This window comes from Plasmodium relictum, assembly GCF_900005765.1.
Source record: "Plasmodium relictum strain SGS1 genome assembly, chromosome: 11".
NCBI classification, from domain to species: Eukaryota; Apicomplexa; class Aconoidasida; order Haemosporida; family Plasmodiidae; genus Plasmodium; species Plasmodium relictum.
The window spans coordinates 1,043,472-1,056,782 of NC_041689.1; the positions used below are offsets into that span (position 1 = coordinate 1,043,472).

Sequence of the window (13,311 nt, forward strand, 5' to 3'; positions counted from 1 at the left end):
TTGAATGCACTAAAGAAAAAAAATTTCTTTAATAAAGTTATATTTATAATTGAAAACTTAAAACATAAATTCTTAATAAAAATAAAAAAAAAAATTCCTTATAGCTATAATTTACAATTTATAAAAATTTATATATATGTATATATAAATATTATCAAAAGATTGATAATTAAGCAAAATAATAAAAAAAATGTTATCCTTAACTTTTTAAATTTAATTGATAACATATATGTTTATATATGTATATATATTTTTTTTTTTTTTATTTTGTACTTTTTATTATATATAAAAAAAAATTTAAGATATTAAATATATTTATTTTATACAAAAATTATAAATTTTATTTTTTACTTTCTTTTTTTTTTATCGTTATAATATGGAAGAACTTAAAAACGAAATAGATAGAGAACATGAAGGTACAGTAAATAGAGAAAAAAATGAGGAAGGAAAGTTAGAATATGTAAAAAAAGGTGACGAAGAAAATCTTGAAAATGTAAAAAATGAAGAAATAAAGGGAAAAATAAGTTTTGATATATTTTCATATTTAAATAAAATATATAAAAAGCATGGTTCATATGACGAAGAAATATCTAGGTTTTTATCATACGTAAAAAAAAGAAGAGGAAAACTAAAAAATAAAGTTCTCTTCAAAATTAAAAAAGTAGGTAAGTATATGTATAGAACATATCATACTGATATAATCGATGAAAAGTATTTAGAATTATTAGTATTAGATGTAGAATTATGTAGATGTAGATATATACAAATTAAAACTGACATGAATAATTTGAAAATTCCATATAGAGCAAAGTTTTCTTACATAAGACGCTTAAAAAAATCATTAGATAAAATAAATTTTTTAAATAATATTATAAATAATTGTGTTGATAAAAATACAGAATTACAAGTAAGGTGCTATAACACATATATTGAATCATCATACCTCCTAGAAAAAAAAGAATATGAAAAATGCTTAGAGAAAATAGATGAATTTACTAAACTTATAAAACTTATAAAAAGGATTACTATCAATTCCCTTATCGATAACCAAAAAAGTGAATATATTACAAAAGAAGATGATGAAAAATATTTAAGTAATGAAAATAATAATATAGAAAAGACGTTAGTAAAAAAGAGTGATATGTTGTTAGATGAAGAAAAAAGAATTGACGAAATGTATGACTACTTTTTGTCGGTTATAAATTCATATGAACGTATTTGTACTTATAATATTAAAAAAGTCAACATAGGTAATTCAAATGAAAAATTGCAGGAAGATGATTTCATGGAAAATTTAAATACCATATCAGAACACAATAGTAGTATAACATATAACCGATTAGATATAGAGCTATCAGATGATATAATAATAATTAATGTAAAAAATGTACAGTTTAAATTACAAGAGAATAATAATAATATATTAAAAATAAAAAGCATTATTGATGATATAAAGTCTGTTATTGAAGATGAAGTAATTATAGGTTTAAATGTAGATTATAATTTAAGAGATATATCTAATAATGTAGAATCTGTGTTCAGTTTTTTAAATGATTACGATGTGAATTTCATTATAAATAATTATGGAAATATACTTTCCAAATATTTTGATTGCTTATCAATAGTTCATGAAGAATTAATTAAATCAACTAATGAAAATAATAAGTTATCAAATGATAAGTTAATGGATAAGATATGGAATACTTTAGAAAATTATTTTCTTTCTGAAAAAATTTATATTGATATAGAAAGAACACTCTTAGTATTAATGAAAAATTTACTTCATGTTTATAACTCTGATGATTCAAGGAATTTCAGTTTTCACAACAAAAAAATGTTTGGTGATCTTATAGAAGCAATGCCATTACTGCATGAAGGAATAAGATATGCAGATATACTTAAACAAAATACTGATGAATTAAAAAGTCTAGAAGATAATAATATTTTTATTAATATTTTACAAATAATAAAAAACGTTAAGTCTTTATGTTTAGCATTCTATTATGCATTAACAAATAAAAATGCTGAAGCTCATGTATTATTTGATTTAATAAAAACAAGAAATTATGTATATATAAAAATTAATAATGCAGAAATACATAATAAGTCTTTATTGCGTGTAGCAATATTATTTAATAGGTTACAGGATCTTGTTTCCTTAATGAATGAAAAATATTACTTCAGACATTTATCTATCTATGCTTTACAAGTTAAAAATAAATCAATAATAAATAAAAATTTATTTTATGTAGATAATTCTTTATTTCAACCTAATATGAATCATATTTGTTTAAGTCCTCTACATATTGATATAGTAGATATGTGTCGTGATTCATTGTCAATAAATCAAAAGGAAAAATCATCAGGATTTAGAGGATTACTCAGATCATTTTGGAAAAAATAAAAAAAAAAAAAATAAAAAAATATTTTTATTTAGAAAATTTTATTATTAATAGACATTTTATCTTTTTGGATTACATTTATACTTATGTTTATGCTAATACATATGCATATATATATATTTTTTCTCAGCCTTTTTTATTGTGAATTTTTTTAGAATATAAAACAAAAAAAGAAGTAAAAATAAAAATAAAAAATAAAACATAATTCTTTTTTATTGATAATCTAAAATTTTATTTTTAAAAATGTTTGAAATGATTCTTTTAATTATAAATGTAAATACTCATTTTCACTTAAATTTCGTATTTTTTTCACAAATATTTTTTTTTTTTTATTATTATTATTTTTAAAAAAGAAACAAGTTTATAAAATAAAAATTTTTATATATATAAAAAAAAATTAAAATAGGGATAAATAGAAATGTTGATGCTAAAAGTTATTATTTCTTTAACCACTCAATTCCATTATTGACTGAACTAGATCATTGTTGTTTTTTCTTAAAGCTTTAATTGCACTATCTCTGCTACATTTTGTTTGTGACATAATTAACTCTACATCATCCATTGAAACATCATCAAATTTTTCTGTAATATTAAAAAAAAAAATAAATAAAATAAAATATTTATTAAGATGTTATTTCAAATATAGAACTTTATTTTGAAAAAAAAAAAAAAAAAAAATGAAATATACGTATATATACCTTCATCTAAATCTTTGACTTTTTCTTCTTTTTTTTCGGTTGATTCAAAATTTACTTCGGATTCAACAGGAATCTCAGGTTCTTTTGGTAGGTTTTCTGGCATAAAGTCTGCAAAAAAAAAAAGTAAAATATAAGATATTTATATATACAAATACTAGCACAAATATTGATATGGAAATTAATAAAAATAATCCCATTAAAAAAAAAAAAAAAAAATCATTTAGTATAAAATTACTGTTAATTGAATTCGTTAAGTCATCAGTTTTTGCATCTCCAAATATTACATAAGAGTCAGTTCCTTCAATTTTATAAACTTCAACATTAGAAACAGCGAAAACCATCTTTTGAGATTTCTTTATGATAACTTTATGAGCATTTGGTACTGCCTTTAAACCAAGTTTTACAAGCATTTTTCGAGCTCTTCTTTCTCCCTTACTCATTTTTGTTCTATTGGGAGGATTTAATATATTTTTATTTTCATCATTCTCTTCACAGGAAGAACTCGAAGATATATCCTCTTTTGAATTTATTTTATCCTGCATTTTTTGTATTTAAATACTTAAAAGAAAAGATATAGAAAGATAAAAAAAATTAAAATTAAAAAAAAAGAAAAGAAAAGAAATTTTTTTTTTCAAAAAAAAGTATTTTAAAAAAAAGTATTTTTTTGGATATAGAATAAAAATATTTTTTTGAAAAAACAGTATACGTTATAAAAAAATTTATAGTTTTATTTTTCAAATATATATTTATTGCTTCTTTCTCTTTCCTTTTTTTTTTTTGATATTTATGAATACGTTATATATAAAATTTTGTTTTTACTGATTTGTAATTTACATGTTTATTTAATTTAAAATAAAATTAATGAATAAATGCACGAATATGTATAATATTATGCTTATTTAATCTACATATGCATAAATTTGATGTTTAATAAAAAAAAAAAAAAAAAAAAAAAAAATTTAAAAAGCTCTTAATTTACTAAAAATAAAGCAGTAGAATAATAGAAGTCCTTAGTAAAGAGATAATATAAAAGTGAAATAATAATGAAAAAAAAATATCCATAAATGCTAATAACTATTTTATTATTTTTTTATAATTTCTTTTTTTGGGTGATAATGTATAAATGCCTTAAATAAACATGTTACAAAATTTATTTTTTACTAAAAATAAATATTATAGATTATTATTAAATATCTATATGAAATATGATATTTTTTTCTTTTTTTTCAATTATACATATAGACCTTATTTTATTTTTAAGTACTCTTTTTTTCTTCTATATTAGAAAAATAAATATTATGAAATACATTTATACTTCACCTGAAAAAAATGTGAAATAATTTTATCATATTTTTCTTTTTTACTGTTTATATACTCGAAATATTAAAGTATTTTTGTGAATAAAGTAAAAACAAATAAGAAATATTTGAAATTTCAGAAATATTTTCCTTTTTTATGATTTTTCTCTTTTTTTGTAATTAATTTTTTCTGTCATTGTTATTTTAAATAATTTCATACTGATAAAAAAAGATTTCATTTGAGATTTTTTTAGATTCTTATTAAAAAAAATTTTTGAATTCTATCTTAACATTAAAAAGTACAAAGAAATTATAAATTCATTGTTGAAATATATAGTTTTAAATATATTTTAAATAGAAAATTTTATAATATTTTAAAAGAAAATTTTTATAAATACATAAAAAAAAAAGTTTTTAAATATTTTAAAATCAATAACTCATTCTTTTATATATATAAATTATAAAAAAGATAAAATGTATTTTTTTTTTTTTTTTTATATATTTGCATATTTGATATTTTCCCAAAATTTTTTTTCTTCCATTATTTTTTCATTATTTGGTAAACTATTTAAATCTTTTTTTATTTTTTTGCAAATATTAAAAATATATAAAATAATGTTTTTGTCTTTTATGCTATTATAAATATCTCTAAAATTTATAGAATGAACTGTCCATCCTATAAAATAAAAAATATGAAAAACATTTATATATATATTTATATGTCGATAAAACTAAAAAATAGAGTATTAATTAATACCTTTTAAAGCAAGTTGTTTTTGTCTTAGTTCTGAGGATAATAATGGTCTATTAGATGGAAATAAGACATCCTTCAAAAAAAAAAAAAAAATTAAATAATATTTTTATATTTCACATAATAAATATCTATTTTTGTAATTTTATTTTTTTACCTCATATGATATTAAATCTATTAAATGCCTTTCATAAGGAAATGAGCAAGAAATTTTGTAAATATTTTCATGAATATAAGATCCTTTATATTGAATATTCAACTAAGAAAAAAAAAAATATATATGTATATGTAGATAATATATATGAAAATAATTCATTTTTTTTTTTTTTTTTTAAATAATAAATTGTCTTTTTCTTTTCTTTTTTATAACTTACGAAATTTAAAATATCACTAATAATATGATCAAAATGAAACATTTTTATTTTTTTTTTTTCTTTTTTGGATGCCAAATAATTAGTGTTTTTGCTATTGATATCGTCTATATTGTAATTCAAAACAAAATAAAAAAATTTTGCAATGTTCATATTATTATCTAATGATTTACATATTTTTTTATTATTTAATGAAGAATTAATTGTTTGATTATCTTTTTCATTAATAAGATTAACATTTGTTATTTCATAATTTAAATCTAGATATATATATTCTTCGTTAATATATATATTTTCTGATACTCTATTCCATATATGATGCATATCTTTATTTTTACAAAAAAAATTGGAAAAATTATAAATATGATAGCATACTTGTTTTGATAACATAATAAATTCATAATTATATGTATCATCATAATATTTGCATATTTCACTTAATATATGATATAAATAATTATATTTATTTAGCAAAATGTTTACATATAATAATTTTAATAATATTAGAGAGGTATATTCATCTCCTTTTTGGATATATGAAGATAATTTATCATTTGATTCATAAAATAAATTAAAGCTTAAAGTTGACTTCCTATCCCTTATTTCATTTTCTGCATTTCCTACATTATTTCCATGTTCATTGCACAGATTCATATTATTTGTTTCTATATTATAACTATATCTATGATGCATGTATTCTTCTGATAATTTTCTAGATAAATCCATTTTATTATTTGTTAAAGTTAAAATGTATAAAAAATTTATTAGCATATAGGAATTTATAGGCTTCTTTTCTTCTATAATCATATGTTCAATGATATCATATAATTTCAAAATGTTGTCATCCTCATAATGAATATTAAAACAAGCATAAGCAAGTGCTATGCAACTATTTATGTCTATTTTGTTTTTCTTTTTAATATCATAATTTAATTCAACAGCACTATTATTTGATACATATTCATTATTACAATATTTAATATTTAAAAAGCTATTTATACTTTCCTTAGAATCCTCTTCATCATCTTTATATGTATCAATGTTATTTTTTAATTCTTTGCTATTTATTATGTTTGCTTTTTCTTCTTTATTTTTTTCATTGATATCTATATCACATTCTTTACCTGAACTATTATTTGAATGTTTATGACAATGAACAGACAAATCATTTTCATCCTCTTCATAATTATTCAATATATTCTGAGTTATTGAATTAATTTTTTTTTTAAATACACTAATTAATTTAGGTCTACGAGACAAATGTGTCAATGCTATAAATTTCAAATTCTTATTCGATGTAATATTACTTAAGAAAATTAAAAATTCTATATTTGAGGATTTTAACAATATTGGAACAATTTGTCTCATTATCATATTTATTATTGTATCATCATACATATTAACATTTTTCATAATAATTAATAAATTATTAACATCCTTAATACTTAATTGCCAGAAATTATTTAATCTAATTTTTATCTGTTCATATAATAGATCACTTATATATGGTAAATATACTTCTTCTTCGTTATCAATATTTAAATGACTTATGTTTACACCATCATCAAATATATCTAAGTAATTATTTGTGCATGATATATTTTCATTATTTGAAATATTTAAATAATCTCTCTTATCTTTATTTTCAGAAATATATGAAAAGTTTAAATAACCTTGATTGGTATATTTCATTAAATCATTTATTATTAGCATTATATTTATACAGTCTTCTCCATACAATAATTTATACTTCTTTTTTATTTGTTCTAAAATATAAGAAATTAATTTAAAAATATCAAGATTTTGTACATTTAAATAATATATGTTTTTTAAAGAATATAATATTAATGTTAAATTTTCTAAATATAACAATTTTCTTATTTGATAAAGTTGCTGAACTAATAAATAATAGTATTTGTGGTCATATATATCCAAAAAGGAAGAATGATATATAACATTAGTTAGTTGTAATGGAGTAAATGCATATAGATTTTTTATTACTTTATTTTTTAAATGGTTAAATAAGTGCTTGTATCTATAATTATACTTAATTCTACTTAAGCATGTTAATATAGAAACAACATCTTTACTAGTAATGTACTTCATATTTTCATTTATTTTTGTTAAAATATTAATATACAAATCTGGTTTATCAACATTTGCAAAAGTATATGACCACAAAATAATGCATAAATTTTTTATACTCATATTATGTATATAAATATTAACAGCATTATAAAATACATCATTATAAAGATAATCATCATATTCATTCAATTTTGTTAAAGAATATATTATATTAATAACATCTAAATAATTAGAATCATGAATATTTTTTTCTATGATTTTTTTAACTTTTTTCACTAATTTACACGTATAATTAATATTACTAAAAGACCACAGTATGTTGCTTATATTTTTCATACTTAATTGATCTAAATTTTCTTCTATTTTTTTTGACAGCTGATAGTAAGTATTTACATCTTTATATTTTAATTTAGATAATGAGGTAAGTAAGCATATAACATCACTTAAACAAACAAACATAGAAATATTTGTTCTAATTAAATCAATAATTTTATTTTTTAAGTTCCTACTTTCATTTGTTTCAATAATTATATTACTTAATGTATATAAAATGCTACATATATGTTTTGCTTCTAGCTTACTTATTTTATTATTAATAAGATTAATGATGTCATTAAAAAAAAAAGGCAAATGATCAATTTTAACGAATGCATAAAAAATTTGAACTAAATTAGAAGTTTCAAACAAATTTAAACTTTCTTCAATTTTTTTTAAAATGCATAAAAACATATAATTTTTTATGATGCTTTGTTTTTGATAGGAGTCTATTAACTTAGATATTTTAAGAAGTGCACTACTTAAATTAATAGGATCACAATTATGCAAATTATTATACACTACATTTATTATCCCATTTACAGTTTTTTCTTTATTTATTTCTCTTTGTATAATTAAATTATCTATATTTCCATCAACAATGGTGCTTATGGACTCCCCACTTAATCTTTTTATTATTTCAGAAGGTTTAACTTCGATAATGTTTTTTTCTTTAATTTTGCTATTTTCTTTTATTGTGTCACTTTTTTTTATTTCATCAATTTTATAAAATTCACTATTTTTATTAATATCATCCTTTTCTCTCAATTTATTCTCTGTTGATAAATCATGAATGCATTTTTTTGCCGTAATATGATCTGTTTCTTCAACAAAAAGCATATTATTCTTTGTCATAGAAGAATATTTATTCTCTGGAGAATTTAAATCATTAATTAAAATATCACTAGTTAATTTTTTGTATTCATTATTGAATTTATTTATTTCATCATAAATAGTACGATACTTAAAATCTTCTTGAATTATATTAAGATCATCCTCTTTATTATTTCCTTTATCATTTAAGCAATTTTCTTCTTCTAGCTTCTGGTCTTTATCATTTTCATTAATCCTTTTTGACGAATCTTCATAAATTTCATCATAAGATTTTATATCATTAACATATGTCTTATCATTTTTTAAAAACATATCAATGTCATCATGTATATCTTCTAAATTATTTTTTTTTTTATATTTACCTTTAGTATAATCATTTAATTGCTCTCTCTTTTTTTTTTCATTTTGATCTAATTCAATAAATTTTTCTTCTTTTTTTATTTTTTCACTCTCTTTATTCATTTTGTGATCAATTTCTTTTTGATATGCTTTCAGTTTTTTTTTGTTTCTTAGATAATCTTCTTTTTCTTTTAAAATTTCCCATAAACTTTTTTCACCATCTTCTAATGGTATGTTTTGGCTGAATCTATTATTTTTTTTTTCAGATGAGGAATTGTTTTTTATTTTTTGATTGTTATATTTCTTTATAAAGTTTAAATATCTTTCATTGTTTAATAAAAAATCATTACTTACGTCATTTTTATTTATTATTTTAACTGTGCTATACTCTTCTTCGTTGTAGTTTTCCTCTTCAAATTTATTTAAAAAATCTTTTTGTTTTTGAATATATATATCATTTACAACATCCTTTTCTTTCTTTTCCTTACTTAAATCATCAATGCATTTATCTTCCTTGTTTATAAAACAGAAATTTCTTAAAAATACTTTATTTTTTAATTGATTACAAATTGAATTAATGCAAGGAGCTTCTATTCCTGCAATATAATAAGAATTCAATCTATTGAAGTTTCCTATAAAAAAAAATTTCATTCTTTAATAAGTGTTCCTATAATCTACTCTTTTTTTTTATAAGATATTTTCTAAATTTTATATATTATTTTGAACATTTTTTTTTTTTTTTTTATAGTGCTTCATTGCTATATTTTTCATCATTTGCATCTTTATTTAAAAAAATTTTTTAGCAATCTTAATAACATATTTTTTTTATTATTTTTATTATCTTATATTTTTAATTAAAATCATATGATTTCTTTTTCAAATATATTTTTTATTATTGTTTTTATTTCTGTTTTTATTTTTTTTATTTTATATTTTTAAATGTAATAAAAAGTAAAAAATTTTTCCAAAATAAGATTCACAATCGGCTTCTATCATACTTTTTATTAGTTGTGATTTACTTTTTATACTCTTCTATTGATTCTTTTTCAATTATATGTTTTATGTGTTAAATAGTTAAAAGATCAAACTTATATAAAAAAAAAAATAATGAAAATTTTTATTAATGAATTTAAGGGATATAAAATATATATATATATTTATATATTAGTTAATGATGGAAAAAATAAAGGAAATTTTAATGTATGATTAGTATTTATATGCTATTACCAAATTATGAGACATATATAAATATAAATGTGCTTATATATATATAAGATTGTGTAATTTAAGTATTAAAGGATAAAATCTAATTGGTAATGACAGTTTGCCCGAGTGGTTAAGGGGTTGGACTTGAAATCCAGTGGGCTCTGCCCGCGCAGGTTCGAATCCTGCAGCTGTCGGTTTTTTTAAACCTTTTTTTTGGTTTTTAATATCTTTTTTAAGCAATCATTTTTTAAATTAAAATTTATAGAAAATATTTTTATATTAGATATTTATTGTTCTTTTATAAAAAGTTTAATAATTAATATTTAAGGTATTCTTTTAAAAAGTATTTTAATAATAGAAAAAAAAATATTATTCTCATTATATTATTTCTTTATTAAAAGCGAGAGTTCTGGTAACCCATAATATGTAATCAATTTTAAGTATAACCATTTTAAGAACAAAAATGATATTTTTAATTGTATAATATATAAATTATAGTTAATGCAAAAAAAAATTAATTATGAAATATCAAATTAAATAATTGGTCTATTATAAAAATTAAAAAAAAAAAAATAATAATTTTTTAATATTCTTTAAAAACTAATACAACTATTTAACTTTCCAAAATAAATAATTAGAATGTATAAAACTCCCAAGCATATTTCCATTTTTTTTTTTGTAGAAAGATATCTCATAAATTTCCAATAACATATTGCCCTAAGAACAGAGTCATAATTTACCATACCTATTTTTAACCTATCATTACAATATTTCCTTTTCCTTTTTTTCTTTTTCTTTTAATATAAATTTATAATTATATATACAAATATATACTTTTATAAGTAAAAATCTATGTGTTATATATGTGAAAATTTAATAAGTTACTTTCATTATTGTAAAAAAATTATATTTCTTCAATTATAAACAATTCTTTCTAGAACATTATTATGAACTCATTATTATATTGAACATTTTGTTTAATAATTTATATTTATGTGAAATATCTTTTAGTTATAAAAATAAAAATAATAATATATATGCATTTTCTAGGATTGTCTAGTTTATTTAATTTTGGAAACCTAAATAAAGAATAGGTATAAGAAAGAATTATGAAAAACAAATTATTATTTTAAAATACAAAAACAAATTCAAGAAATATTAACTTGGAGTTTAAATAATAAATATATATGAAAAATAATTTGTTATAAAAAATAAAGTTATAATATGTTTTAGAAAAAAAAAGAAAAAGGTATTACTATTATTAAAAAAAATAAAATTAACAAAAAATGGTACATTAAACAATTATCTTGAAAATAATTTTTTTTTTTTTTTCAATTTAGAATAAATAAAGTGGGACTATTCACTTAGTCTCAACTGATTTAAAGAAGACTGCAGTATTTAATGATTTCCTTACAGAAGCCCTTTGAATGCAGAAAATAGGCACGTTTGTGATACATCCAATAATATCTTTATATGATAATGTATTGAAATTAAAAAATATTCTCAAAAAATGCAATGGTTCTATTATTTCACTTTCTTTTAAGCTTCCTGAACTAAATATAAGTCTATTTAGAGGAACAATAGAAAACAAATTATTTATATTTAAAGCGGAAATAACATACTGGTAATCTTCACTTATTGTGTTCAAGGAAGAAATTTCAAAAAAAATACCCTTATCCAATGCAGATTGTATATCAGATTTTCTTAACGAAATAAAACTTTTCTTTAAATCATAAAAAATTATATCGCAATCAAATTTAGATGCTGCCAAATTAATTTCTTCTGCTGATGTAACTTCTATTGCTATTAAATCAAAGTTATTTTCTCTAATAAATTTATAATAGTTTTCTATTTTTAAAGCATCTTGATATTTTATATTTAATCTTTTTAATATATATGTACTATTGTTATTTGATAAAAAAAATTGTGTACTTGGTAAAAAATTATATAACTTTTTTAATTCTTCTTCTGTAATTTCATTTTTTTTATTTAATATAAAATCATCACATATATCTTTTATACATAATGTATTACTTCTATTTATTAAAATGAAATTTTCTTCTATATTATTATTTATATTTAATAAGTAGTCATTCATTACATCTACATCATTAATATTATCAATAAAATAATTGCCTGATTCATTGTTGTATGATTTATGTAATATATCATTATATTTAAAACAGTTTACAATTTTCCATTTTTCATCAAAATTAAAATTAGAATTTATATCATAATTTATACTAATAGCAACTATATTATATCCTATATTAAGAGCTTTAAATATTAAAGCTTTTGCATTCTTCTTTGAAGAAAATTTTAAGTTTAAATCTACATACATTATTATTCAATTATATTTGTATTAATTATTTTTCATTCTTGAAAAAAAAAAAAAATTCTATCATTATTTTTATATTTTACATTTCTTATATAATTTTCCTTTGTATTATCATCTTTTTTTAATATATAAAGAGAATTAAAAAAAGGGTCATTTTAAGTTCAAATGATTTTTTAATGAAAATTTTAAATTATTTTATATAATTTGTATTTTATGTTTTTTCTCTCTATAATTAATTATATGAAAGGTTTATAAATTTTATTTTAATAACTTATCTATTAAAAATTAATATATATACAAAATATTTATGAAACAATTAACATTTCTTTTGAATTATATTATTTGAAAAACATTGTTAAAGGAATATTTTATTAAAAAAAAAAAAAAACTAAACTAAACAATATTAACTATAGAAACCAAATTAATACATATAAAAAAAAAAAATAAAATAAAAATAAAATAAAGATCATTTTCTAAAATAAATTTAATTTATAAATAATGTATTAAACTATATGATAAAACATGGTACATATATAAATAAAAAGAAATTATAATAATAATAAAAGAAAAACAAGTATTAATACTAACTAAAAACAAAAAAAAAAATCATACAAAAAAGTAAAAGAAGTGTTAATATTAAAAAGGTTCCATTTTCCTTATTATGGATAAAA

At 18.5% G+C, this 13,311-nt stretch overlaps 4 protein-coding genes and 1 non-coding gene across 5 annotated transcripts; 2 read left to right on the plus strand and 3 right to left on the minus strand.

The window, feature by feature from the left end:
* Positions 1–376: 376 nt before the first annotated feature.
* Positions 377–2,404, plus strand: SRP68 (signal recognition particle subunit SRP68, putative; the record flags this gene model as incomplete). The annotated part of the gene is made up of 1 exon (XM_028677541.1): positions 377–2,404. The coding sequence occupies one exon, from the start codon at positions 377–379 to the stop codon at positions 2,402–2,404; it is 2,028 nt and encodes a 675-aa protein (XP_028533920.1).
* A 443-nt stretch (positions 2,405–2,847) lies between these two features.
* On the minus strand, positions 2,848–3,642 carry PRELSG_1126500 (nascent polypeptide associated complex alpha chain, putative; the record flags this gene model as incomplete). Its single annotated transcript, XM_028677542.1, has 3 exons — positions 2,848–2,984; positions 3,101–3,208; positions 3,336–3,642. The coding sequence occupies 3 exons, from the start codon at positions 3,640–3,642 to the stop codon at positions 2,848–2,850; spliced, it is 552 nt and encodes a 183-aa protein (XP_028533921.1).
* Positions 3,643–4,892: 1,250 nt separating this feature from the next.
* PRELSG_1126600 (conserved Plasmodium protein, unknown function) lies at positions 4,893–9,747 on the minus strand (the record flags this gene model as incomplete). The annotated part of the gene is made up of 4 exons (XM_028677543.1): positions 4,893–5,074; positions 5,156–5,225; positions 5,307–5,408; positions 5,524–9,747. The coding sequence occupies 4 exons, from the start codon at positions 9,745–9,747 to the stop codon at positions 4,893–4,895; spliced, it is 4,578 nt and encodes a 1,525-aa protein (XP_028533922.1).
* Positions 9,748–10,414: 667 nt separating this feature from the next.
* On the plus strand, positions 10,415–10,496 carry PRELSG_1126700. The gene has a single exon. It is a non-coding gene; the product is annotated as a tRNA-Ser (tRNA).
* A 1,166-nt stretch (positions 10,497–11,662) lies between these two features.
* Positions 11,663–12,643, minus strand: RPP1 (ribonuclease P/MRP protein subunit RPP1, putative; the record flags this gene model as incomplete). Its single annotated transcript, XM_028677544.1, has 1 exon — positions 11,663–12,643. The coding sequence occupies one exon, from the start codon at positions 12,641–12,643 to the stop codon at positions 11,663–11,665; it is 981 nt and encodes a 326-aa protein (XP_028533923.1).
* Positions 12,644–13,311: the final 668 nt, after the last annotated feature.